Source organism: Nyctibius grandis, chromosome 27 (assembly GCF_013368605.1).
Source record: "Nyctibius grandis isolate bNycGra1 chromosome 27, bNycGra1.pri, whole genome shotgun sequence".
Taxonomy (NCBI): domain Eukaryota; kingdom Metazoa; phylum Chordata; class Aves; order Nyctibiiformes; family Nyctibiidae; genus Nyctibius; species Nyctibius grandis.
In genome coordinates this window covers 3,602,928-3,628,656 of record NC_090684.1, presented here as the reverse complement: position 1 = coordinate 3,628,656, position 25,729 = coordinate 3,602,928, and the positions used below count along the sequence as shown (strand labels likewise).

Here is a 25,729-nt window from a genome sequence, read left to right as displayed (position 1 = left end):
GGCAGCAGCGAAGAAGAAGAAAGCAAAAGTGAGTGCCCTCTTCATGCCAGCTGTCTCTTGCATCAGAAACCCATGTCTTCCCCTCACCACCTCATCCCACTGGTCCCACCTGCAGCTCCACAATGTTTCTCCCTCCCCACCGGCTCCAACCTGCAAGATCTCCAGGATCTTCAGCTTGGTCTCCATCACCACAATGTTCTCGTTCTCAACGCTCCTCCCTCTGTCCACTTGCTCGGGGGCAGTCCCAGCACTGAGGCTTGGAGTGCTGAAGATGGACTGTTTCCTGCTCAGCACCATGGTGGACATCATCTGCCCAACGCCCTGGATCGACCTCCGCACGTTCTTCCCTACAGAGGCGGCCACAGTGGGCAGAGTTAATGCAGATGGAAAGGGAGGTGGCAGAGGACCAACGGAAGGACCCACTTAGACTGCAAAATGCTGTAGATATTAATCAAAGAATGAGTAGGAGGTTATAGAGCAGGGACTCACCCGTCACCTCGTCGTTGTAGACCGCCTGCATCATCAGCTGGGGGTTTTGGACGCAGTCGATGATGCCCAGCAGTGTCCGCGTCAGGCGCAGCAGCTCACTGAAGCTGTAGAAGCCGAAGTAGATGAGGTTGTGGGCAAGGCTGACGACCTGGGGAAGGACAAGGCAACTCCAGACCTCGCTGTGCTCAGTGCTGAGCTGAAGAAACAGACGTGGGGCAGAGGCATGCCAGCATGGCCACCCTTGTAGCAGAGGCAGTTGCAGCCAAACCGTGTTGCATCCTGCAACATGCCAGTGACCCCAGCAGGACTCGCACCTCGAAGGTGAGCTTGTTCTTCTCCTCGTTGGCGAAGGGCACCGCCTCGCTCACCACGTTGTTGAGGTAGTCCTCCACAAACTCCATGGTGCTGGCAAACTTGTTCTTCTTGTCATCGCGTGAGACGTTGAGGTTGGAGTCGTAGCTGCCAGGGGAGATGATGGGGGTGAGCTGGATGGCAGCGAGTCTCCTCGCACCCAGCCTGGAAGGAGCCCTGTCCAGGCAGCTGCTGAGCCATCAGGGCCAGAAGTGATGCTCATGACTGTGATGGAGCCTGCTTCCTTCTGAAGGCTGAGACCTGCCAAATTCACTCCACAAATGCCCCCCTCCCAGTTCCTGCTAAAGCCAAGCCAGTTGCTACACAGGATGGCATCTGCCATCCCACCTCCTGCCCTGTCCCTCAAAGCTGCTGCAAGCCCCAACATGTCTCACTCTTTGATCGTGATGGCCGTGGGGATTTCGGTCCAGAGCCGTGCAAACTTCACAGGCATCACCAGCTCCTGGGGGTCCCTGTCCACATGCACGTGTAACATGAGGTGGCAGAAGGATGCCCGGAGATCAAAGGGCAGCATCTCATCTGCCATGCAGAGGAAGATCAGGTCCACACCCAGCTGCTGGGAGATCTCCTTGATGGCCAAGTACTGGCGATCCAGGCACATGCGGGCAAAGAGCTTCAGCTGGTACCTGGGACGGGAGAGGGAGAGGGAGTATGTGCAACTCTTACCTCCTCACCTGGGGAGAAAATGCTGTGGGATCATCACCTGTAGTAGCTGAGGACATTCTCATCATGGGCATTGCCAGCCCGGGCCTCCTGCGCCAGCTGCCGGATGCTTTTCTCGTGGTGGTCGTTGTTTTTGTCCGTCCAGGTGAGCCAGACCTCCTCCTCCGAGTACTCGATGCTCAGGTACTCATGGGTCTGGGACATCTCCTTCACCGGCCTCAGCCTGGGGTGGAAAAGGGGTAAAACTGGAGATGCTCCCATGGACGGGGAGCGGCTGCACCTCAAGGGGTGACGGGGCTTTTACCAGGGCACGGCAGGAGCTGGCAACAGGCACGACCAGGCACCAAACCCTGAACGTGGAAAACCTCTCCCCTTGGCTACTCACTCAGTTTTGATGAGGATGTCGCTGTTCTTCGGGTCCAGCACGCACTTGCAGATGAGCTCCTGGGTGACGGGGATGGCAATGTGGTTGGACACGCACAGGTCCGAGAGGTAGTCCAAAAACCTATGGAGCAGAGACAGCTCGCTGTAAGAGGGGGGTCCACGGGGGCTCTCTCCACCTCTGGTCGAGGCACATCCCACCCATCACGCTGCACAAAGCCCGTTGGGACGGGGCCTTTCTGGACACGCACCGTGGCTCACGGTTCTTGCGCACCAGGCTGACGAAGGTCTCCACCTCCGTCTTTGTGATGTGCTTCTCCAGCAGCTTGCGGTTGTTGTGCAGCAGGGCCGTGATGGTGTCCTCGGCGAGGATGTCGTAGCCGATCTGGGACTGCATCATGCCGAACTGCTTGGCGATGTGCTCCTGGAGCGGGCAGAGAGGTGGTGAACGCACGGGGCTGGGTGTTGGCATCTGGCAGTGCTCCCCTGCCCCACCGAGACCTCGGCAGCCCCTCGGGGCTTTGGAGCATGTGGCGGCATGGGGGCTCACCCCATCACCCGCCACGTACCTGGTTCTTGCGATAGTCCTCCTGGGAGTGCCTGAGCACGCGGTAGCAGAGCCGAAACATGTACTGGTAGGGAGCGTTTTTCTGGTCCGACAGCTCTTCCAGACGCACCAGGGGCCCTTCCCCACCCTTGTCCTTGAAGGGGGCTTTCAGGATCCCAAAGATCTGCCCAAAAGCAGAGATGAGAAGTGCTATGTCACACCACCACCTCCATGCATGGCTGGACACCAGCCGGGCTTGCCAGGAGGGCTTGGTGCACCACTGGGACATGAGCTGGAGACCAGCTACACCTCCTCCATGGGGTTTTCTAGATCCCTGGCCTCCAGCATGGCCCTGGGCAGAGCAGGACATCTCTGCAGGACCTGAGCCCTGCTCAGATGCAGGGCCCCAGGGCCACTGACCTGCTTCAAGATGTTCTGCTCCCGCATCAGCTTCTGCCGCTCCCGGTTGGGCTTGGTCACCACAATGTCCAGCACGTTCTGGCCATTGTTGGGGACGTCGCTGACGAAAAACACCAAGTCCTCCAGCAGCTGGATCACGAACCTGCAAAGGAGCATGGTGCAAGTGGGCTGGGGGGGGCTGCTCACCCACCCCATGCAGACTTGGGTCCCTGCAATGATGCCGGCACATTTTGGAGGACCAAAGAGCCCACGCCCAGGGCTCAGAAGACTGCCAGGGAAGCTGCTGGCCGATCCTCCCCTCCCTGCTAGAGGTTAAAGGCTGCCCTGAAGCAAGAGGTTTTACAGCCCCTATGGTTCCTAAGGAAACTATACGTGCCAGGGTAAATGCCAGGCGCCTTTGCTCGTGCTTCACGCCTGGGATTTTGCATTCAACGACTCTGTCCCCTCAGTCACCCTTGTGGGACCCGCGCGGGGTGGGCTGGCAGGGCGGAAGCGGCTCGGCTCTGTCCCATGGGGGACCTGTGTTTGCTCAGGAAGCACCAAGAACCCACCCACCTAAAAATAATACCGTGACTAACCCGGCTGCCCCTATCGTGGGGCCATCTCTCAGCCCCTCTGATATTTTTCTAGCAGCAAAGGAGGGGCCGGAGCGGGGCTGCGGCGTTATCTGGTTTCCTCGCCAGGCTCCTGGGAGAAGCAGGCGTGGATTTGGGTTGCGGGCAGGAAAGCAAGACAGTGCTGGCACCAAGACCCAGGCAGGGGCCCCATCCTGCAGCGATGCTGGAGAGCCCTTGGGGGAGCCCAGCACGGCACCATCTCCCAGGGGAAATGACTTTTTACCTCCGGTCATTCTGGCTGAGAAAACCTTCGTTCATCTTCTCTACCACGTTGGCCAGCATTGAGCTGGCGTCGTTAGCGAAGTCCAGGTCCCGGATCTCAGACACGGGCACGGAGACGATGGCGAAAGCTTCTTTGTCTTCTTTGGTGGGGCACGTGCCCAGCTGGGAAGCAGCATCACAGAGTCAGGGCAGCGCCAAACATGTCCCCACCATCTGCCACCAACCCGGGTGAAGTCAGTGACCCAGTTTGTCCCCATCAGAAGGGCTGGGGTGGGCTCTAGGTTACTGGGATGGGCTCTAGGCTGGTGTCCAGCCACCCCCTTGGATCATCAGGGTATTTCAGTCCCTGGGTAAAGCCTGGGTGCTGGGTGGGAAGGAGCATGCTAAGAGCTGTTGGGGCACAGGGGATAAATCCACAGCTGGGAGGAGGGAGCGGGGCCGTACCATGAGGCGGATGGGCCTCTCCTCATCGATGTCAATGGGCACATTGGTGCTCTGGATCCAGGTGTTGGTGCAGAGGTGGCGCAGCCTCACGTAGGAGTTCCTGCAAACGGCACGGCACCATGGTGAGCAGTCCCCACGTGGACACGCCAGCACCCGCCACCTCCCTTGGCACCCAGCAAACATCCCCAAACCCAGAGCCTCCCTTCTTCATCTCAACCCCTGCCTGGCGATGTGGGCCCACGTACCGCGGGACGAAGGAGTCGGTCTTCTGCAGCGTGGTAGGGTCGAGCTCGAAGAGGGAGGCGATGTCATTGCCGTGGGGCACGGCCACCAGCCGGTATTTGATCTTCTCCCCCGTGTTCCTGCGGCTGGCGCGGCCGCTGCCCCCCTGCCCCGGGGAAAGCGGCTTTGAGCCCGGCGCAGGGCGGCCGCCCCGCCGAGCCCAGCCTCCCTGCGCGCACGGCATCGGAGGAGACACGCAGCGGCTACGCTCAGAGCAGAAGCTTTCGCTCGGATGCCGGGCTGAGCCTTGCAGCGCGGAGATGCACAAGGGGCTGCAAGAGCACAAGCGCGGCGTGATGCACCTGAGCTATGAGGCCACCCCTTTCTCCAAACCTCACCAACGGCAAAGAGGAAAAAACCCCCTGAAAGTCCAAATCTCTCTTCTACCAGCACTTCCCCGTGGCCTGGGGATCCAACATGCACTGGGGACCCCTCCAAGAGATTTCGGCAGGGTCCTCTCGCAAGCGGGACTTAGGGATGCTACTCTACAGCGCGGGGCGCGGGGATGCTCTGCTGGGCAGCGGGACGGGCTCCGGCCACAGCCTCGGCCCCGTCCCTGTCCCCGTGGCGGGCTCTGTTTCGGGGCATATCCCTGTTTTCAGGCAGGGTCTAAGAGACGGCGTGATTTCAGGCAGCGGCAGCAGCATTTCTGCTAGCGAGGCTGCACACAGCTCACCGTGGGCGCTGCTTTGGGCTCAGCCACGTCTCCTTTATAACTTGGATTTTCCTGAAAAGTTAAAGAGGGAGATGAAAGACAGCTATCAGTCCTCCCCACTCGGTCCCTCCAAAACCCTGAGCACGGGGTGTTATCTCTATTCCTGCCTTCCTCAATCACAACGCAGAGGGAGGAAACCTGCCCGGACGGGGCTGGAGGACGTGACCCATCCCCGAGGAGCGGGACGGGGTGAGCCCCGGCGAGCAGACCCGGGGCTCTGCACTGCAACAAGGCGAGCTCTTGCTGTAAATCCCTCGAGGCCCCAGGGTGAGGTCTCAGCGAGCCACGCAAGCCAGGCAGCACCAGCCTGGGATGGGGATCAATCTGTGATCTTCTTTCCTCTGCAGAAGACGTCACCTGAGTGTCTTTTGGTTTAAAGCAGCCATTTCAGTGCCCCAGTATTTGCTGTTTTCCATCGTGCAGTGGTGGAAGGGGCTCTAGGGGCTGCCTTTGGTTGTCTTCTCCAGCTAGGGAGCACCTTTGGCATATGGTGCACCAAGACCCACCCCGGTATATCTCTGCTCCCCAGCAGCAGGGTGTAACACTGTCTTTCCCTTGGTTCTGGCAGCTTATATGTCATATAAACCACATTATCTAAGCGTGGAAACCTCTTTGTGCCTCTATCAGGAGGCCTTGAGCTGACCTTAAATAGGAGCAAAAAAAATTTGGCAAATGATGTTTCCCAAGCCCAGATTTTGCCCACACCCTCCTCAGGCAAGGACAGCCCTGGATGCTGCTATGGACCAGAGGATGAGGATGGGCAGAACCTGATCGGGAAGAGTTAGACACAGCAGGATGAAATATCTCCCACTTCCACCTCACCAGGAGGTTGTGCCAGTGCACAGCAATTTTGGCAAGCGAACCCCTGCACCGTGGGGTGGGGGATTTCAGCGGGCAAAGCCTCGCCCTGCAAACAGGCAGAGGACGATGATGCTCACAGCCCCAGTGCCAACAGCTCCGGAGAGCAAGGAGGAGCCGCGGAGGCCCGGGGCAGGATGGCTCCAAAGGCAAACAGGAGCGGGGCCAGAAGCAATCCTGGGCACCGCCGCTCTGTCTAAGGGCTGGTGGGCACTGCCTTTGCGAGGGAAGGTACCAGCCTCTCGAGGGCAGGGCAGGTCTTTGTGTCCCCCTGCTCGCCCCCTTACCTCTGCTGCCAGGTAGTTGCCCGTGGCAAGGTGCTTGAAGCGGTACAAGCCGTTCCAGTGCCCAGCTCCCCCTCGGCATGGGTCGTGGTGGACCACCTAGGAGAAGCAGAGGAGAGATTAGCTGGTGGCACATGGAGCTGCGAGGAGCCGGGATGCCGGTCGGGTCTCTGAGTCTCTGCTGACCCTGGGGCAAACACACCGGTGATAAGAGCCCCGTCCTATTTCAAAAATATACTCAGGGTGCAAATATACTCGGGGTGCAGAGCTCAGACACTGGTGCCTATCCACCAGCAGCTGCAGTTCCCAGCGCTCTCATGGAGCTCGAGCCCTGTGCTGGCTTCAACCAGGGCAGTCAGGCTACTAGAGGTGGAAATGTATAGAAATAACCATTGCTTCTAGCAAACCCCCCTGGGGAAAGCACAGCAGCCCACAGAGGTACCCCGAAAGCCCACGGACACACGCTCCATCCCCTCCCTGCTCACCTCCACCTCCCACAGGGCGTTGGAGCTGGTGGCCGAGGTGGCCGACAGTCTCAGGGTGGTGCGGAGGAAGACGTGCAGCTTGCCTTTGTACTCGTCACAGGTGAGAAACTTCTCCTGCTCGGCGTGGAAGAGCCTCACCACATCCCCCTGGACCAGGACATGGTGGTGAGACCCAAGAACATGGCTGTCCTGCAAGCCAACGTTATCTCCTCCTGTGACCCCGTGTTCTGCAAAGGTACACGATCCAGAGCAGAGCACAGCTCCCAGTCATGGCATGGCAGGACCGTGTGAGCCTGAGCATCACAGGGCACCGTCAGATCTTCCAGTCCTACCTCCCTGAGCTGTGCTAAAACATGCCTCTGGCAGCACAAATGCTCCTCTGGACCCAGGGGAGGGCACGGGGCACCCTGCAACGCCATCACTCCCTTTACACCCGCAAGCCACTTCTCTTTGCTTCCCCTCCCCAGGCTGTAAAATGGGTGCAAACCCACCACTTTACATCCCTGGAGCTCACCAATGTGTTTAAGGCATTAAGGCCCCGGGGAGGAGGATGCAGGGGATGCGGGAAGCCGGGGATAAGTGCGGTGCCTGGGGACGAGGGTCTGTAAGATCATAACAATCAATATCCATCCAGATGCTTCCTGGAAGACCTCAGCCCCGAACAATAGCTCCGCAGGGAAAGTTCCTTTCCCAGGCAACAGCCAGCCCTGCTGCACGGCTAAACAGCCCCAAATTGTCCTTGCAGCTCGAAGCCACGGCTGGCACTGCGTGTGCCTCGTATTGTCCTCGAGAGCCAATTTAATACAATAAGGTAGAGGGTAATTTCATGCCCCCGCCCCTGGGTACCTGCTGCCAGGAGATACTAAAATATCCAACTCTAGCTTGCTGTTAAGTTCTCCAAGTGATGAATTCTCCTAGAAATCAAGGTCCTCAAGGCAGGATCTCTTTCCTCTGCCCTTGTCACGCAGCCAAACGGCTTCACACGTCCTGCCCCCGCAGGGGACCGGGGCCCCAGAGCCCACCGTGTCCCGCGCAGCCGGCAGCCCCGAACCTCCTTCCTTACCCCTTTCAGCACTTCCTCCATGTGGTCACAGAACTGCATGAAAAGGTTGATTTTCCAGCTGGTGTTACAATTGACCGAGTTCACCTAAGGAGCAAGAGAGCGAGGTCATGATCCCTGGGACAAGGAGAAAAAGGAAGAAAAAGGCAAAAACCCAGGCAAGCCCCAAAAGCCAAACCCCACACAGGCAGCCCAGCCTCCCCGTACCTCCTTGCAGCCGGCGTTGTCAGCGAGCTCGTAGTTGCTGGCGTGCAGCGGCTGCCCGGCGTTGACGGGGTTCAGGATGACTTTGTCTCCCACGACTACCTAGGGAGCAAAATGGGAAGGGAGGGAGCAGGGATGAGCCCGGGCGGCCCTGGCAGGCGGCACGCGTGGTGCGTTCTGCACAGCTTCATTCGGGGGCTTTGCAGCCCCTCGCTCACGTTATCTCCGTTGCTCCTCAGCTTCCAGAAGGGCTGGATGAAGAGCCAGGATCCCTCGTTGCCGGTGGCATCCAGCGTCACCCGCATGGCGTTTTTCTCCAGCAGGGCCGGCAGCCGCTTGTTCACCGTCAGGTACTTGTTGCTCTTCATGTGGAGGAGCTGGGAAGGCGAACGCTGGGGTGGGCTGCAGCGGTGCAGCCCCCCCCAGGGTCCCCAGGCTGGTCGTACCCAGGAGTGATCCTGCGAGCCCCTTCCCAGCAGCTGCCCGACTCACGTGTGCTGGATCTGTGCATCTCCCCCCAAAACCCCTTGGCCGAGCACAGAGGAGGGCAGAGCCAGCGCCCGTACCTGTATGACGCTGCCGTATTTCACCACGTCCCCATGAACTTTCTTGTTCTCCGTCTCGTTCTGCTTCTGCTCCATCTGGGCTGCATGCTGAACACCAAAAGGAGAAGAGCTGAGTGTAGCAGTACCTTCCTCACCCCCTGCAGCAAGCCCCGGAGGGGCTACCTGCACCCTCAGCTATGGGACAGGCTGGGATGCAGCATCAGCATCCCTCCATCCCCCAGAGCTATAATATGGTCCTCAGCATCCAAGAGCTCAGCCCAGGACCCTGGTGTGGCCCTGACCAGCTGTATGAAGTCCATGCAAGCTTTAAACCAAGGACTTAGAACTTAGGACAGGGACAAAATGGCACCCAAATTCCCCAAAAACCCCAGCAGGTCTTATAGGGCAGCACCAAAAAGGGACCCTGTGCATGTGGGCAACTCACCCATCTCAGCCCCACTGCAGCAGGGCTGTGGGGACAGGGGGCTCCCGGCAGCACCGAGACCAAAGAGCAAAAGGCACCGTGCCCAGAGACGGCCGCACGTCCAGACGTGCTGCAGCGCATGCGGCAGGATGTGTCCCTGCCAGCCAAGATGCCCCAAGAGCAGATTGCTCAGCACCTCTTGCAGCCCCTCTCTCCAAAACCACAGACATTTTCCGTGCGGTGGCTCTGGCAGTCGGAGGAGTGATGCCAACGTACACGGAGCAAGGCAGGAACTTGCTCCTGCAGTGGATGTGTCTGGGAATGGTGAGGGTGCGCTGACAGCGCCGGCACCAGCCTGGGCACAGCCCGGGCAGCGCCAGCCCAGCACTCCCCCGCAGGTGGGATGGGAAGGGATGGAGCTGGGAGAGCATCTCCCTCCCTTTCCTATCCTGCTTTTGCCCCCTTTCACTGAAGGGCAGAAGGAATTGGGAAACACAGCTGGAATCGCAGCTCCGCACCGGGAGGATGGGGCAGGTGGTCCCTGAGTGCCCGAGCAGGTGACGCCAGGGCTTTGCATGTGCCCAGCACATGTCGTGGCAGTACAAACCCTTCGCTCTTCTGAATGTCACCACCCCTTTAGTCCCCGCTCTGTCCCCACGCAGCTCTGGGTGCCACACGGGGGATGAGCCCCGCGGCGGTGGCTGCTGCCATCAGGAAAACAAACGTGCTGCCAAGAATTCCCGCACCGATGCAGAACTGCGAGTTTAACAACAAGCCCATGGAGCAACACGGCTCCGGCAAGAGATCTGGCACCGTGGCACGTCCTAGATCTGCGTCCAGATCTGAGCTCCTCCCTCGCCGAACACCAGCAGGGCCAGGAGCGGGGACCGGCTGCCCCGAGCGCGCAAACCCACGGTGGGGGCTGATGTTCCCAGCCTGTCCCGTGGATGGGATGGGGTCTGTCCCTAAGCCACGGTGGGATGGGGTGTCAGGGATGCAGCCCAGGAGGGTGCAGGGAGAATGGGGAGACATCAGCAGAGCGGGAGGAAAGCCTCCACGGCACGTCTCCACGGTGTCTGGCTGCACCTACAATTAGCCAGCCGCAAATCACCGAGCCTTAAACCCACTTAAAAGCAACGGCACAAGAGCACAAGCTGGGGAAGGCAACCGGGGGCATCGTGGACGTCTGGGCAGGGATCCTCCACTCGAGACCCAGGCTGCTCCCACGTCTGGAAATTATCTCCGTGGGTTGGAAGATGTTTTCAGCCTGCGGGAGACGCTGATAAATCGCAGCCTGGAGTCCAGCGTCCTGCCAGGACGTCCAGGGGCTTCGCAGCAGCACGGGCAGCGGTTTGCAGAGAGCTCCCTCCCTGCCCGGGCTCCCCCGGCACTTGGCTCCGGATGCGCGGGAGCGTTTGCCAAAAGGGCAACACCGGGAGCAGCGGAAAGGAGCGAGGAAATGACAGAATCTCTTTAAGACAAATCTTAACGAAGGTGCAATCAATCAGGCTCAGAAATGAGCCTCTCTGTCCAGTCGTGGCCAGTACAGCTGTTGACATTACAAGTTACAGTCCAACCGGAGCAGGAAAATAGTGTTTCCATTCGCCAGCGACCACGTACAGCTGGACACGGCAGGAGGCACCGACCCTGTCCCGGCATCGCCGAGCCAAGCCAGGACGCCCAGTCCGGACACTGCATCAGACCTCGCTCCCCAAAGGCAAAACTGGGGGACCTGTGGGGCTGGGCTTGAAGCCTGACGAGATGATTTAATGAATCTCTCCTGAGCTTCGGTTTTATGAATCATCCTCGGGGCCTCGCCAGCTGTCTGAGGCGATTATGCAATGTTTAACATGGGCCTTTTCCAAACCTCATGGAAGTCAACAGGAGCCTTTCTCTTCCACAGCCCTTTGGAGCAGGTCCCGGCTGCCTCCGTGCCAGGCACCCCTGGGTGCTGCGGGGGGTGCGGGGCTGTGCTCGCAGAACACCTCTCCCTGCTCTGCCGTGGGCTCCTCTGCACAAGGAGCATCAGAAGGGCTGAGACAGCAAAAGCTGGGCACGGTGATGAGGGTGGAAAGGCAAGTGGACACCACCTCTCACCCCAAAAGCAGCATCATACCCCTCCCTTCCTCTCCCTGCCGGCTCAGTCCCCTGGTTCCTTCTCTGCAGGTCTTCCCTGGGACATCTACCTTGCATGGGAGCAACAAAATCATCTGTGGCTCCTTGGTGTATTCACCCTGCGCCATCACGGCACAGACCAAGGCTGGCCGTGCCACGCTGCCCAGGGCTCCCCGCTGCGCCAGGAGCACACGTGCAGGCATGGCATGAAAGCCCCATCAGGAGCCTGGGGCAGGACCCAAGGTTCGATTGCCTCTCACATCAGAGGCCAGATCAGAGCACCTCGTAAGAAGGGTAACCCAGGGCGCAGAAGGGATGGTCCATCTGGGACTGTGACACTCAGTCCTGCAGGTGCCAGCGCAAAGGACCTCACATGGCTCCTATCTCAAAACCCCCTTATTAGACACAGTATCCCATGGCTAATCAAGAGCTGGCAGCTACAGGAGCCATTCCTCTAGAAACAGGGGCTGTGGCTAATGGTCCATGGTGAGAGGAGGGTGGTGGGACAGGAGACAACAGAGCTGAGCAGAGGGATACAGCAAAAGCCAGGGCAGGTCCTGGCCTCCCACGCAGGCTGTTTTCTGGGAAGCAAAACATATCAGGATTTGCACAACAAGAGGTTCGGGCATCGTCACCCAATGAACCCACAGGGACTGTCCACCCCGGGAAGGACGGTCCCTCGTGCCCCTGCCCCGAGGAGCCCCGCTCACCTGGAGTTTCTGCAGCAGCACCACGTCCGCAATCTTCTCCTTGTCCTGCTTGGTCTGCTTGGCCTTCCAGTACTGCTTCTGGGCAGAGTAGCGGTTCATGGGACATACTTTGAAGAGGCAATCTGGGAGGAAAGGAAGGCAAGCGTGAGGCTACAGCAGCCACGTGGCCACCAGCCAGCAGGGCCAACGTCACCGAGGGGCAGAGGTGAGTGCTCCTCTGGGACACTGCTCCAATCCCAGCAGCATCACTGGGAGATGGTCTTCCGGACCCACCACAACCCCGTCCGCTGCTGGGGGGGTCCCAGGGAGACGTGGCTGGGACTGGTGGAGGGTCACGTCACCTTGTACTAGCTGGTGGATTAGTTTCAAATCAGGGTAAATAATGAGTCCAGGAGTGACTCCACTTCTTGGACTCACGATAGAAGTGTTCCCATCGGAAACGGCCGCGCAATTTGGGAAGGAAAACTTCAGGGGGAGAAAGAGCACTGATGAAGCCCAGCTGTACCAGAGGAGGAGAGGATCCCGCTGGGAGGGAGGGAAGCCAGCAGGACATGGGCACCATGACACCAGGACACGAGCAGACGTCTCCACACCTCCCTCGTTACCTGCCCACCGGCCACCCCAAGCGAGCCGTGCCATCGGCACACGCCGGTTTGGCAAACACGCCGCTGCTGCCCCGTGACTGCTCACAAGGAGCCTCAATCCCCGGCGCTGGAAGCTACGAGCAACCGCTCCCAACATCTGTATGTCAACAGCTGCATTTCCAGTCCTAAAAGCACCAATTTGGGGACCTGAAAAGGCACAGGTTTGCATCCCAGCTCCCCCAAACACTTGCAGCGTAGCTCTGCTCTGCGGACTGCCCCGGTTTGCCTGTTTTACCCCAGGACGGGGGTCGGGAAGTGCAGACACCCAGGTCCAGGCTTTGGGAACCGAAGCACGAGAGCAGATGTCTGGAGACGAGGAGTCACTTACACCTCCCAAACCCTTGTCCGGGGCTGGAAGCTGTGCGGGGCGAGGGCAGGAAGGGCTCTGCAGCCCGGATCGCCCTAATTATGCCTGAAATAGCAGCCCAGAAACTTCAGACACAAAAAGAAAAAAAAAAAAAAATCACTTCCATCTCTGGCCCCGGTCCCGAGCTGCTGGCAAGCACGTATTTATTTACCTGGGAGTGACGACCAAACAAGCGCAGAGCACAGTTCTCACCGGCTCGGGCTGCTGGGGAGAGGCCAAGTTTCACATTTCGTTTTACAGGTCTCTTTGCTAACGGCATCTCCCGTGCCAGAGAGGCTGCAACGCCGGGCTCGGAGCCGGGGACCCAGCGTAGCTGCTGCAACGCCCGGCTGCCTTCTCCCACCTTCTCCTCTGAGCAGGGCTACAGAAACACCTGGGCCACCTGCACCACCTTAAATCGTTTTCATTAAATTGCTAATTAGGCTGCAAAAGGACCTGGTAGAAAGTAGAAACTAGGAAGGGAGGGAAAAAAACCCCAATATAGCTATTAAGAGATAGGTGCAAATCAAACACCCTGCCCTGAGGAGCTGCCTGACGTCCCCCTCTCAATCCTAAGCCTTGTTTTGCAACGAGGGAAACTGAGGCACAGAGTTGTTTGCACACAGAAAGGCTCCAGCATCGAAAGGCAGAGATTTTGGCCCCCAGGCTTAAGCACCGACAATAATTTTTTGCAAGACGGATGGTGGGCGGAAAAGTGGGAAGGAGAGGAAAGCTCCCACGTCAGCACTGCCCGGCGAGAGCAACCCAGCAGAGCGAGGCTGGGCCGAGCCGCCACGACCCAGCACGGCCACGGAGGCAAAACCTCCTGCAAACCCCCCCGGGGGGGAGTGGGGCCCGGCCGGGGTCCCGCAGCCATCGCAGCGCAGGACTGAAGCGCTTTATTTGCTTTTTTTCCTGATGTGCCTGAACGTGGGGCTGGGAAGAGCCTCGGAGGGGCAAAGAAACCACAGAGAAAAGCAAATAACTGCGAGGTGCCAGGTGTCCTTCGGGCGTCCCTCGCTGCAGGGACAGGCTCCCAGCTGGGTTTTGCCATGTCCAAAAAACCATTTGGACCTGACTCAGGGAGAAGGGTCCTGTTTTCCCACCGGGAAGCCAAGCCGGGCCTCAGCGCAGCGCAGGATAGGGCAGGGTCCGGCCACAGGATACGGGGACGGCGACAGCACATGAAAATCCTCTTAAGCCTCTCGCTGCTGCCGCAGGGGAACAGCAGCAGCCCGTTGTTTTTACCTCCCTCGCGGTGATAGCTATCAAGAAGGCAGACCGCTACTTTTCCGGCCATTACAACAAGCGCCTGGATATCCTGATAGGGTTTGCGTGGAGCAGGGCTGAGTCGAGACCAGTCCTTGGCCTGGAACAGAGATCCAACACCCGCCCATGGCCAGGCAGGGAGGCAATGCAGCTGCTGGGACAAGGCTTGCACTGGCCACCCCACGGCTGCTTCCAGCTCTTCCCATCCAGCCCCACCAATGTCTGGGAGCGGGACGGCTCCCCGGGCTGTGCAGAGCTCTGGGGAGCTGTCGGATGGCTCGCTAATTAGCCCCAGGACAAATTAGTGGCAATGGCTCCCGTGGAGAGGCAGGTCACTGCTTGGGTGGGACCCCCATGGGGAAGGGTCCCTGCCGTGGGATGTTAAAGCCACCCTGAGAAAGAGGTGGGGGCACAAAGCAAAGCGGGGAACCCATATTTAAATAGATCTTTTTAAAAGAGGGGCCTGAAATTACAGTAGCTGGGATGAAAGGAACGGCTGCCCTAAACCAACACCCAAATCCCACGCCACAATCACTGGTTTGGGGAAATATCACAGCTCCCCAGCTATGTGCTCCGGGCATCGGGCACTCAAACCCAACCAGGACACAGGGACGTGATCCCCTGGGCTCAGCGCAGCCATTTGCTCCCTGGGGAGCCCGAAGGTCAAGGCCACCTCACTGGCCAGCCCCAGGGCTTGCAAACCGGGGTAGCAGGAGGCACGACCTGCTTTTCCCAGCGGCCTGTCCTGGCTTCTCCAGACCATTTCCATGGGCCAGGAGCCGCCCTGGCTTCCACTGACTCATCCCCTTTTCCGCCTGGACCTGGCCGCTCCTGCCTGCTCCTGCCCGCTCCTGCCCGGAGTTATTTCCCAAATGGGAAATAATGAGCACAGCCTTGAGCACCGGAGGAGACGACGCAGCCCAAAACGTGATGGCTGAGGACAGATGAGGATTTACCATCTCTCCCTAAGCCCTGCCTGCCTCCTAAATGGGTGGCTTAATCCCCCAGCTCTCTGAGGTGCAGCCAAGCACAGCAGCTGTAATTAGTGCTGAGTGCTAACAAACAGGCTCGCCTTGAAATAGTTTGCCTGTTGCAACGGCCCCTCTGTCCGTCTCCTCCTGTCCCTGGCTCCTGGTGGGTAGACACCCCGCTGCCAGCATTCCTAGGGATGCACTTCGGGATGGTCGGACCCACCTTTGCAGAGGGTGGCTCCCGGCCACCCCTGCTCCTTAGGGCTGGGCTAAGGGGTCCCAAGGACCATCCCACCATGGACATGGTTCCAATAAACGCATAAACGACCCCAGAAGCAAACAGAGGAAGGCAGGTGGTTTGGCCAAGCCACAGCAACAAGCCTACGGAGGCTGCCTGAGATCTCTCCGGGCTCCTCTGCAAAGCACAAGCAGCACGTCCCAGCCCCGGGCGAGCTGGGATGCTTGGGACCCTGGTCCTCATCCCCGGCACGGATGCCAGCATCATCCCCGAGGCCGCTCATGGCAGCGACGGTGCTGCCCCAGCCCAGCCCCAGTCTCACCTCGAAACTTCTTGGGCGGGTTGTCCAGGTCGCCGGCGGCCGGCTCCACCACGCACCGATCATCCACCAGCCTGCGCGGGGACAAAAGCAGGAGCAGGGGGGTCAGTGACAACGAGGTGACAGCGGGGCCTGAGCTGCGCCACCATCACCTGGTCCAAACCGACAACACCTAAAGCTGCGTCTCCTGTTTTCCACCCATTTGCACTCTAAAAATATTTAGCAGGACAATGCTCGGCCCCTGGAGTGAGCAGCCCCTCTCGGGTGCTTGCTCCAGACACATCGCCCCTTGTTCGCCACCACTTGCCATTTCTTTCACTGTTCCTCTGGCACGTGATGGGTTCAACTTTCATTCCATGGTTCTCCTTCTTCACCGGGACGCAGAGGGTGCAGCTGCTGCAGATGGAGGCAGCAGGGCCCCCCCGAAACCAGTTATTAATTATTATCTGATCAGAGGCGGTGGCTCTGCCCATCAGATGAGAAGGGCTCCGTGTCTCCTCCCTGCCCACCTCTTTGTTTTCCCAACGTTGAGCAAAATCCTGCAGGCTTGGCCTTGGGTGCTGAGAACCAGTTTGAGGTTAGATGGGACGTTGCTTTCCAAAGTTATCAAGAACAGCAAAGAATAACCCGGCACAAGGTTCTGCTCAGCCCCCAAAGCACGGAGGGACGAGCATCGCCTGAGGGGCTCGCAGTGCCGGGGCCACCCGGTCTGCACGGGCTTTCAAGGGAACTGGGTGCTCCAGCGAGACAGGCTGGACCCGCTCGCCTGCTTTCTCCCAGTCCCTGGGAAGTGATGCACCATGGAGAGAAACTTTGCTCCTGCCCCAGGCGAGGAAGTGAGAAGCGTGTCCCCACCTGTGGAGGCTGAACTCAGGCAGCCAGTGAGCGAGTGGATGCAGGAACAGACCCATCTGTCCTGGGGACAGCGGGGAAGATGCAGCCTGGAGAAACGAGCTGCATGCACATGGCACGGCCGCACAGGGCACAGCGGAGCCCGTGCTGCTCCCTCCGCTCCCCAAGGGACTCTCGACCCCCCCAACAAACCCAACAGCCAAAACGTTGCCGGAGGTGGATGTGTTGTGCTGCAAAGGGTTGGCAAGAGAGACAGAAATCCAGCTCGCAGATCCAGCCTCCTTCCCCCAGCTCTCCGGAGGAGGGGAAAATTCCTTTGGATAGCTCGGCAGAGAGGAACTTGGCCTCCACGCTGATGGATTGGGACCCTGGGGACCCCGGCGCTGCTGCGTCCTTGGCGGTGGCGGCGCGGGCTGGGAGGGTGCTGTGAACACCCAGCGCTGCCACTGCCCTGCCACCAGCTCCTTAGAGCTCCCCGGGGTTGGGGGAGATTAACCTTACATTTCAAATAAAGAGAGAAAACCAGTATCTCTAAAGCTTTTGGTGGCAGCAGAAGCTTACAAACAATTACCAAAGACCTCAAAGATTGTTAAAAAACACCAAAACCTGCGGGGTTTCAGCAAACGCCCCACAGGAGTTATGCAAAGCCTCAGCCCAGCCCCGATGCCACTTGTAGGTGGTTTTGGTTTCTATTACTGTTATTTTGACGAGGGACAGGGAGGAACAAACACTCTCGATGCGCCTGGGAGCAAAGACCACGGAAGGCTGAGCCCCGGCTGACCCACGGGGCCAGCAAAGCACCAACCCTCAGCACGTGCCCAGCTCCCACCAGTGCCAGCAGAAGGCTCAATTCATCTGTGCACTTTACAAATTAAAACCCCTCCATCATCACACTTAGGGGGGTCTCCGAGGAAGCGCCTGACCCGCGTGGCCCATTTTCAGTGCCGAAGTAACCAGCGCGGGAGCCTCCCACCCACACCGGCTCTGCCCGCTTCCCTGCACCCGGTGGTACTGTTCCCCCACGCAGGATCAGAGATAGTGACCTGCCAGGCTGGAAGTCTTAATTAGTTAATAATCTCAAGGCAGTCTGAGCATCTTTAATCCTAGGATTACACACTCCGCAGGAACGCAAAGTGTTATTTTTCATTAAACCAATACTCCAGACTAACATTCTTCAGTTTAAAAATTGCTGAAAATAAAAGGATTCTGACAGTGTGGACACGAGGCACCTGGGTGACTGCTGGGGCCAGGATTATTTCCACTAACAACCCGCATTAGCCCGGCGGGACGGGGCAGAGCGGAGCTCCCTCTGCTATCAGAGCAGCGGGGCCGCGCCGCGGGGCTGAGGACGCCGGGCACACGGAGGGGTGGCTTTCATTTCTCAGGTGTTAATGAGAAAACAGGCTGCTGGTGTGTGAGCACCCGGAGGGAGATCCTGGGCGAAGCAGCAGGCTCGATGCGCCGATGAAAACATCCCCTTTTTTGCCTTTTCAAATGACCCCCCTGGGGAGCACGAGGGGCCGGATCCTGCGCATCGCTGAGCCCAGCGAAGCGCGGGCAAGCATCTGGTTAGTTTTAAGCCGTGCAAGTCACTGAAGTGGTTCCAGTGGGGCTTTCTGCATGCTTTAAAAAAAAAAAAATAAATAAAATTCGAACATAAAGTGATTCCCTGGCCCGGGGCCAGCGCGCTTGGCCTCGCACGAGGCAGAGCCTTCGCCGGAGGTCAGGGGAAAAGCAGCTCGTCCAGCTCGACACCCCGAGCCTCGCTGGGGACAGCGGCCAGCTGGGGCTGACACAGAGGAGCCGCTCCAGCGACGGGGACCTGGGCTGGGGAAGAGGAGAGGAGAGGAGAGGAGAGGAGAGGAGAGGAGAGGAGAGGAGAGGAGAGGAGAGGAGAGGAGAGGAGAGGAGAGGAGAGGAGAGGAGAGGAGAGGAGAGGAGAGGAGAGGAGAGGAGAGGAGAGGAGAGGAGAGGAGAGGAGAGGAGAGGAGAGGAGAGGAGAGGTCTTCCTTGGCTGTGGGGAGCCCCGGCACGGCACGGTCCGGGGGTGCGCAGGGAAGGAGAGCTCTGGGAGGAGGGGAGCCCCAGCTCAGGCAGGAGCACCCCACTGCAAAGCCCACCAGCCCCTGGAGGTGAGGAAGAGGAGGAGGAGGAGAACTCGCTGTTGGGCAGAGGGCTGGGTCAGCCCCTCCGGTTTGGGGTGCAGGATGGGCACTGAGCCCGCAGGGAGGAATAAAAATAAAAATAAAGCCACAAAAATGCAGTTTTTTCCCCCCCGCTGTCCCAGCACCGGGAGGAGGAAGCCGCTCTCGCCCTCACGTTCTCCTCCCCGCAGAGGCGAGTTCGTCCTGACCCGGCAGAGCTGGAGTTACCCTTTAACCAGCTGCGTTTCCCCGTAATGCTCCACCCTGCAAATCCACCTGCAATCACAATTACAGCTGCCAAAGGTGTTATTTCACCTCAAACAGCCAGCCGCCATCCAGGCAGGTTTGCCGCCAACCCTTCTGCAAGCCCCCAGTGCCTGTCCCCAAGCCCCCGGCGCGTCCTGGGAGCCCCGGGGATGGCAGGGACGGGGCAGCACGTGCCCCTGGCAAAGCACAGGCACCTGCACTGCATTTCTGCTCCTCTCTGGCTCTGGCCCTTCGGTGCTGGCTTATCAGGGACACAAGATGGGATGGGGACACTCGTCACAGCAGTGTCTCCCAGGGCTCCCAGCATCACCAACATCCATCACGCTGCAGCACGAACCAAATCAAGGTCTCCGAGCTCCTCTCCCTGCTTGGTTTGCTTCGCCTGGATGATCCCTGCAGAGCACCCCATATCAGCGGCTGGTTCCCCCCCATCCCAGACCTGGTCCCAAAAGCCTGGATCTCCCAGGAGTTACCAGCCATAGTCCCTAAGCAGCAAAGCAGCCGCACAGCCAAGCTCCACAGGGGTGCCGTGCCCTGGCGAAGCTGCTGCTCAGCGCCAACCCCACACCCCTGACACACGCAGCTGCTTTTGTCCCAAACCACTTCAAGCTGCCATTTCCTCGGACACCTTTAATTTGCAGCAGCGAAGCCACTGCAGCGAAGTCGGGCAGCCCCGCAGAGCCCTTCCCCACCTCAAATCGAGCCAAGAGGGAAAACCAAACCACCCTCGGGTCCCTGCGTCTCACAAACTCCTCCTGGGCACCTCCCCATGTCCTCAAAACCACTTCTGGCATCTCTGATGTACCCATCCCGTCCCCCATCTCCCCCAAGGGACCGTGTCGCTCCCAGGGCGCAGAGCAGCATGGCTGAGGGATGAGACCAGCAGCGTGGCTGGTCTCCCCGACACCTCGGGGGGCTGCTGCTTTACAGCGGCCAGCTCTCGCCCTGCCTTGCCACGGGGCTTCCTCAGTAACCCCCTCCTTTTGGGCTGTTTTCGCTAGTTTGGGTATTTTGGCTCAGCGTTCCCACACCTAGCCCAGCACGTGAGCACGCAGGACACCCCACCCTTCAGTGGGATGTTTTTCCTCCTTAAGAGCAACCGGCCACTGCGGAGAGGGTCTGTGGGAGGAAGGGTTTGTGCCCAGGGGCCTTTGACAGCGCGATTTGGGGGGACTGGGAGCAGAGGAGGCTCAGCTGGGGGCTGCAGGGCTCCCCCTGCCTCCTCTGCCACCAACCCCCTCCATCATCCTCAGCAAGCTCCCATATGAAGGGAGGAAAACACTTCAAAAAATGAAATAAAATAAAATAGACTAAAATAAAATAAAAAATAAAATCAATTGAAACTTAGTGTTAATAAGGGGCCTGATTCTGCTTCCTCACTGCTTTTCAAGGCACCCCACTGACTGTGGGACACCGATCTAATGAGGGGAGTCCGGTGCTGTGTGAGCGGCCGGTCAGCCCCCAGGTACCCCCGTGCACCCGGGGCTCAAGGGAAAGCTCCTGCTTTCGTGGCAGAGCTGCTAAGAGCCTGGCGAGCTCCTGCAAAGGACGGCACCCCGTCCCTCTGAAGGCAAGGCCAGTGCCCCGTGTGCTGGCTCAGCCCCAGCCCATCTCCCCGCAGAGCAGGGCAGGGCTGCGGGCTGTCACCGGGGCGGCAGGGCTCCTGGGCCAGCCACCACCAGTGACAAAGCACTGGGGTTAATGGGTTTAACGGGAAGCACGAGCCACAGCAGGGCCAGGCAGGAGGGAGCATCCCCAGCGTGCACCCCACCTCCTTCCCCGTGCTCTCCCCAGACCCCTTTCCCCTTCCTCAGCCTCTCCAAACTCCGCTGTGCCCCTCGCCAGCGGGGCATCCCGAGCACTGACAGACAGAGCCCCGCGGCCCCATCTGTAAGCACCACCGGGTCGGTATTTAGTTGACATTCACACCCACATCAGCCAGGACACCCCAGAGACCCCAGCAGCGCTCTCGGGGGGAGCCCACTGCCCTGCCGGGACGCTGGCGCAGGGATGTCACAGCACCGGCACATTGGGGTACGTCCCTAACGTGACACTCCGTGTCATCCCGTGTAAAGAGGATCCCACTGCAGACCCCCAGCGATCCCACAGCCAAACCAGTCCCTCTGCGAGGAAGGATGGAGGGCAGGGTGCTCAGCCTGGCACACAGCACCCGCGTGGGGCTGGCTGGGCTATTTGCCTTGCAAATGAGTTAAATAAGGTCCCAAAGCTGTGGCACGAGGGCGAGGGAGAAGCACTCTCGGTGAGTCACCCAATCTCTTATCGCAGGAGTGATTTAAGGTGTGGTTGGGTCTCCCAGGTCGTGGGGCACAAGGGAAAACAATTTCAGAGGGTGGGAAACAGCCCGGAGAAAGCAGGGCTGGGGTCTGGGAGAAGGGGCTCTCCAAGCAAGCGCTGCTTTTCAGATGCTTATAAGTCAGTCTAGGGAAGCATCCTAAAAAAAGGGGGACCTGGGGGCCAGAGGTGCAAAGGGATCGGAGCTCCAAATAATCTAAACACCTCGTAATCCAGCTGCTGGTGAGCCACTGGACATGCTGCGTGGGCTAATAACTGGTGCTGGGTCCCAGCAGAGCATCCTCCAGACCCGATTTCACAGTCAGGCTGGATGGGTGCTCAGCGCTGAGCCGCCAAGGCTGCAGCCCCTGCCGTGGGATGGCGCAGACACGGGGAGAGCGGACCAGCTACAAGGAGACCTCTCCAAAAAGGACCATGGGGATGTTCCCCCACCCATTTAGGAAGGGCTGGGCACCGACGGGCTGCATCCTGCACGTGCAGGACCTTCTGCCTGACACCGTATAGTTGCACGCACAGGGATTTTGTGCCCGGGTCTGCACCCAGTTGCACCCAGCAGCTCATTTCTGGGCGGCATTGCACAGCCAGCCCAAGGCAGGCTTCGGCGGGCATTAGCCCGGAGGCTGCACGTGCCCAGCGGTGGCTGAGCGAACATACGTAGGCGAAGGTATGTACAGCTCCGGTTATACATAGGCATGTGGGAGCAAGTGCATTCATCGCAGATTATAGAGCCGGGCAGCTCCTGCCCCAGGAATCCCATCCAAGGCAGCATTCCTGCCCGAGCTCAGCCTCTCCTGCACGCAGCGTGGGGCAGGCGCGCTGGCACAGACCCACGTCCACCCGCACGGGGCTGCGGGCAAGATTTGGGTTCCTGCTTTGGGGTCAGGAACAGACCCACCCATGCCCAGGGGCATCCGACAGCCCCACCAGAGCCCTCACCACAGCGGGGACACGGCATCTCCCCACCCCGCAGGGCAAACGCGAGCAGAGAGTGGATGGAGAAGGGCATCGCTGAAGGTCTTGGCCTGGCTTTGCCCAGGTCCTACTTCAGCAGCACCGTTGGCTTGCACAGACACAGTGGGGACAAGGAACAGGTCCCAGAGCTCTCTGCTCATCTCCCCAGGTCGGGCTGTGAGATCCCCTCGCCCATGCTGACATGTCCAGGGGGCTGCAAGGAGTTGGCTCAGCCTGGACCTGGCAGCACCCTGGTCCCCTAAGCTCTGAGCAGCGCTTGGTGGCCCCCGGGTGTTGGTGACCCTGCAGTGATCCCTGCTGACCATGGGGTGTGTGGGACCCCGAGGGGGGACAGCGAGAGCCACCACTGCCTGTCCCAGGGGACGGCAGCCTCCAGCCACAGCGGACAGGGCTGGAAGCACTTAATCACCCTGTGCTGCCGAGGGATCCCGGCTGCCTGAATCATCCTGCTCAGCCACACACAACCCCTCCCTAACCCCACCGACCCCTCTCACTGCTTAAGCCCATTTCATCTCCCCCAGCCCCTAATGGGGGGGAAACAGTTTTGGCCACGGCTGCCAGAGAGGGTGGGCTGCAGGGTCCCCCCAGGGCCACATCCCGCCCCTGGCAGCACCCGGAGCCGGTGGAGAGCCCAGAGGCACACAGCCTCCCCTCCCCAGCACCTGCGCCCATCCTTGCTGCAGCACCTGGAGCTTTCTGGCCCCTTTTCCCACGGGGTTCAGGCTCAGCACCACCTTCCCTTCCCATCCCACCCCATCCACGCCGTCCCGTCCCATCCCGCTGCGGTGTCCGGCTGCCCCAGGAGCGGGCTGGCTGGCTGGCAGACACGGGGAGCAGCTCACTCACCCCAAAGTGCTGATGAAACCATTGACGGAGCCCTCGGCGTACAGGGAGACGATGTCCCCGATGTGCAGGAAACTTGACATCTCATTCATGGTGGTGCCGCTTCTTCCCGGAGTCACCTTCCCCTGCCGAAATCCACCATGGGGCGAGCAGAGCTTGGAGGGGGGGACCCTGCTCCGGTTTGGGGGGGGGGGTGTCACCCCAGCCCGGCTCTCGCTGGCTCCCTGCGAGCAGCAAAAGGGGGAGCGGGGCAGCAGCGAGAGCCCCACGCACAACTTTTACATGTGCGGGGCAGGAAGGGAGGCGCGGGCGGGCGGCGAGGAGGAGGAGGAGGAGGAGTTGGGGAGGGGGGGATGAAGCTCAGTGAGGGGTTTGCATGAGCTCTGCCCGGCTGCCCGTGCCCCCCTCCCCGCACAGCTCTACCTGCAGCCAATGGAGGGCGATCAGGAAGTCCTGCTCGAAAAAGCATGCAAATAGTTTTGGCCTGGGAGGAGAACCGGAGCTGCCTCGGGGTGGGTGCCCAAAAAGAGGCCCCACCCTCCGCTCCCCGCCTCCTGCCTTGGGGTAGCGTGGGCTAGGGGGGCTGCGCACCCCCCCCTGCCCTGGAGCGGCCCCCGGGGTCCCCCCCCCCATGGCCAGCTGGGCTCCCCGGGGTGCTCGCCCCCCGTGTCCCCCCACCCCATGGCCAGTGGGGCTCCCGGGGTGCTCGGCCTCTGCTCCCCAGGACAGAAACCCCCCAGCCCGCCCCATCGGGGGGTCTCCCGAGCTTGCTGCCCTTGCTTAGAAAGACTCCGGGGGTTTTTTGCGAGCGAGGTGGGGTCCTGGGGTGTTTTCGCTGAACGGAGGGTCCACCCAGCCAGAGCCCCGGGCTGCGATGCCATCCTCAGCCTCCAGCCCCAACAGCCCGTGGCCGATGCCGTTGGGGTGTTCCCGCTGCCCCCGCACCCTCCCACACGTGGCAGAGGGAAACTGAGGCCCCCGACTCCTGCGACCAGTCCCTGTCCCACCGAGCCCCTCTCCTGCCACCCCAGCACCCCACAGCTCAGTTCCTGCTCTTGCATTTGCTTCATCCCCCTCCTCGCTGCAGCACGAGCAGACACCAGGAGCCGCAGCTCTCTGTCTCCGTCCCCTGCTCCTACACCCCAAGAGCTGCCCTTGGGCCAGCACGTCCCCCAGGCCGGGGCAGGCGCAGGGATCCCGCACCACCCGCAGCAGGGAAAGCCCCGGGTGAGGACATGGCAGCTCTCGCTGGATTTTTCTGCCCCAGGCGAGCGCTTGCGGCTTCCTGAAGCCCAGCTGCCTCCTGCCAGCTTGCCACTCCCAAGCTGGACTAGTTCAGTCCCGCTTCACCTCTCACCACCTCTGTCCCCTTCCTGCTCCCGCACCATCACCCAAACCTTCCCCCTGTCCAATGCACCAGCTCTCTCCCTGCACCCACAAACCAGGGCGACACTCCAGCCACCATCCCCATCCCCATCCAGCCTGACGGTGCCGCAGGGTTCACCCAGCACCCAACACTGCCGCACCCAACCCACCCATCACCACCCGGAGCTGTGGGCAGGAAGGAGTTCCCCCCACCCCTCCAAAGCCAACCCAGTCCCTGCAGCCCATAAGGAGCCTTTCCGCAGCCAACCCAACACTGCAGGGCTGGGCGAGCAGCTCCAGGCTCCCAATACAACACTGGTGGGAAAGGACCGCATCCTCAGAGCATCTTCTGGACAGCACAAGTGCCCTAGTTCCTCACTTTAATTAAAACTTGCCTGCTGTAAAAACAATATCAGAAGGGAAAAAAAAAAAAAAAAAGCATGATGCTTTTCTCATTTATTTCCCTCCTGTCCTCTTTTTTCGCAAACAAACACACAGGTTTCAGGAATATAAACCTTGCCCTAAATAGTGATTTTTTTTTTTTTTTTCCACTAGGAAACGGACAGGTCCCCTGGCAGAACAAAGGGAAAAAAATTAGTGCAATTCCTCTGGGGGAGATGCGAATTCAGGTCCATCAGGATTAGCTGCGTTTTCAGCACAGGACAAATTTAGAAGCCTTTATCTCAGGGCAACAGAGGGGGAAAAGAGAAGATCATAAGAAAAAAAAACTTGCTGCTGTTAAAAGCAAATGAAGGTTTCACAACAGGAGCTCAAAGAAAGCCCCCAAGGAATCACAGACCAAAACTTTGTGCACAGATCAGCTGCTTTGATCTAAGGCACAAGCAGCATCTCAACCCAGGGGCACCACGGTGTGCCCGTGCCGGTGCCCACACCGGTCCCACCAGCCTCGCTGGGCACGGCCAGGCTGGACACCGCCTCTCCCAGCCTGGCCCAAAGCAGGCTCCCCATGCACCCATCATCCCTCAACCCCAGGGACAGCTCATGTTTGCAGAGTGCCCAGCAATAAAAATCATCTGGAAATGCAAAAAAACCATCACACTAAACAAACAGGCGTCTGGCCTGGTTTCTCCCACCCAGGAGAACAGGGAGCAGCCAGACAAAGCCTCTTGACGTCTCCTTCCCATCCCACGGCAGAAGGCAGCCCCGTCCCCGTGCCAGGGTGGTGGACACCCCATCCAGCCCGTCCTCGGGGCTGAACGTCCCAAATCAGCTCAGTTGCGGATGGGGAACCCAAAATGTTTCTGGGGTGCAGCCCTGCCTACCCTGCACCCTGGGGATGGTGACACTGCATCTCCAAACCCTCCCTGGATGGAGCCGGGATGGATGAA

At 59.7% G+C, this 25,729-nt stretch overlaps 1 protein-coding gene across 1 annotated transcript in view; it reads right to left on the bottom strand.

Annotated features, from left to right (window-relative positions):
- Positions 1–23,397, bottom strand: part of ITPR3 (inositol 1,4,5-trisphosphate receptor type 3) — a 41,639-nt gene extending 18,242 nt beyond the window's left edge. Inside the window, exons 1-22 of the mRNA XM_068419491.1 lie at positions 23,019–23,397; positions 15,628–15,698; positions 11,838–11,959; positions 8,610–8,696; positions 8,262–8,420; positions 8,047–8,145; positions 7,843–7,926; positions 6,780–6,926; positions 6,298–6,393; positions 5,114–5,164; positions 4,401–4,543; positions 4,156–4,255; positions 3,713–3,873; positions 2,873–3,014; positions 2,475–2,636; positions 2,157–2,329; positions 1,910–2,029; positions 1,565–1,747; positions 1,236–1,487; positions 804–948; positions 490–637; positions 151–347 (exon numbers count right to left, since the gene is read on the bottom strand). Coding sequence (XP_068275592.1) covers positions 151–347; positions 490–637; positions 804–948; positions 1,236–1,487; positions 1,565–1,747; positions 1,910–2,029; positions 2,157–2,329; positions 2,475–2,636; positions 2,873–3,014; positions 3,713–3,873; positions 4,156–4,255; positions 4,401–4,543; positions 5,114–5,164; positions 6,298–6,393; positions 6,780–6,926; positions 7,843–7,926; positions 8,047–8,145; positions 8,262–8,420; positions 8,610–8,696; positions 11,838–11,959; positions 15,628–15,698; positions 23,019–23,107 — 2,931 coding nt within the window. The 5' untranslated portion in view covers positions 23,108–23,397. The remainder of the gene's footprint in view (positions 1–150; positions 348–489; positions 638–803; positions 949–1,235; positions 1,488–1,564; positions 1,748–1,909; positions 2,030–2,156; positions 2,330–2,474; positions 2,637–2,872; positions 3,015–3,712; positions 3,874–4,155; positions 4,256–4,400; positions 4,544–5,113; positions 5,165–6,297; positions 6,394–6,779; positions 6,927–7,842; positions 7,927–8,046; positions 8,146–8,261; positions 8,421–8,609; positions 8,697–11,837; positions 11,960–15,627; positions 15,699–23,018) is intronic.
- Between the last annotated feature and the right edge of the window lie 2,332 nt (positions 23,398–25,729).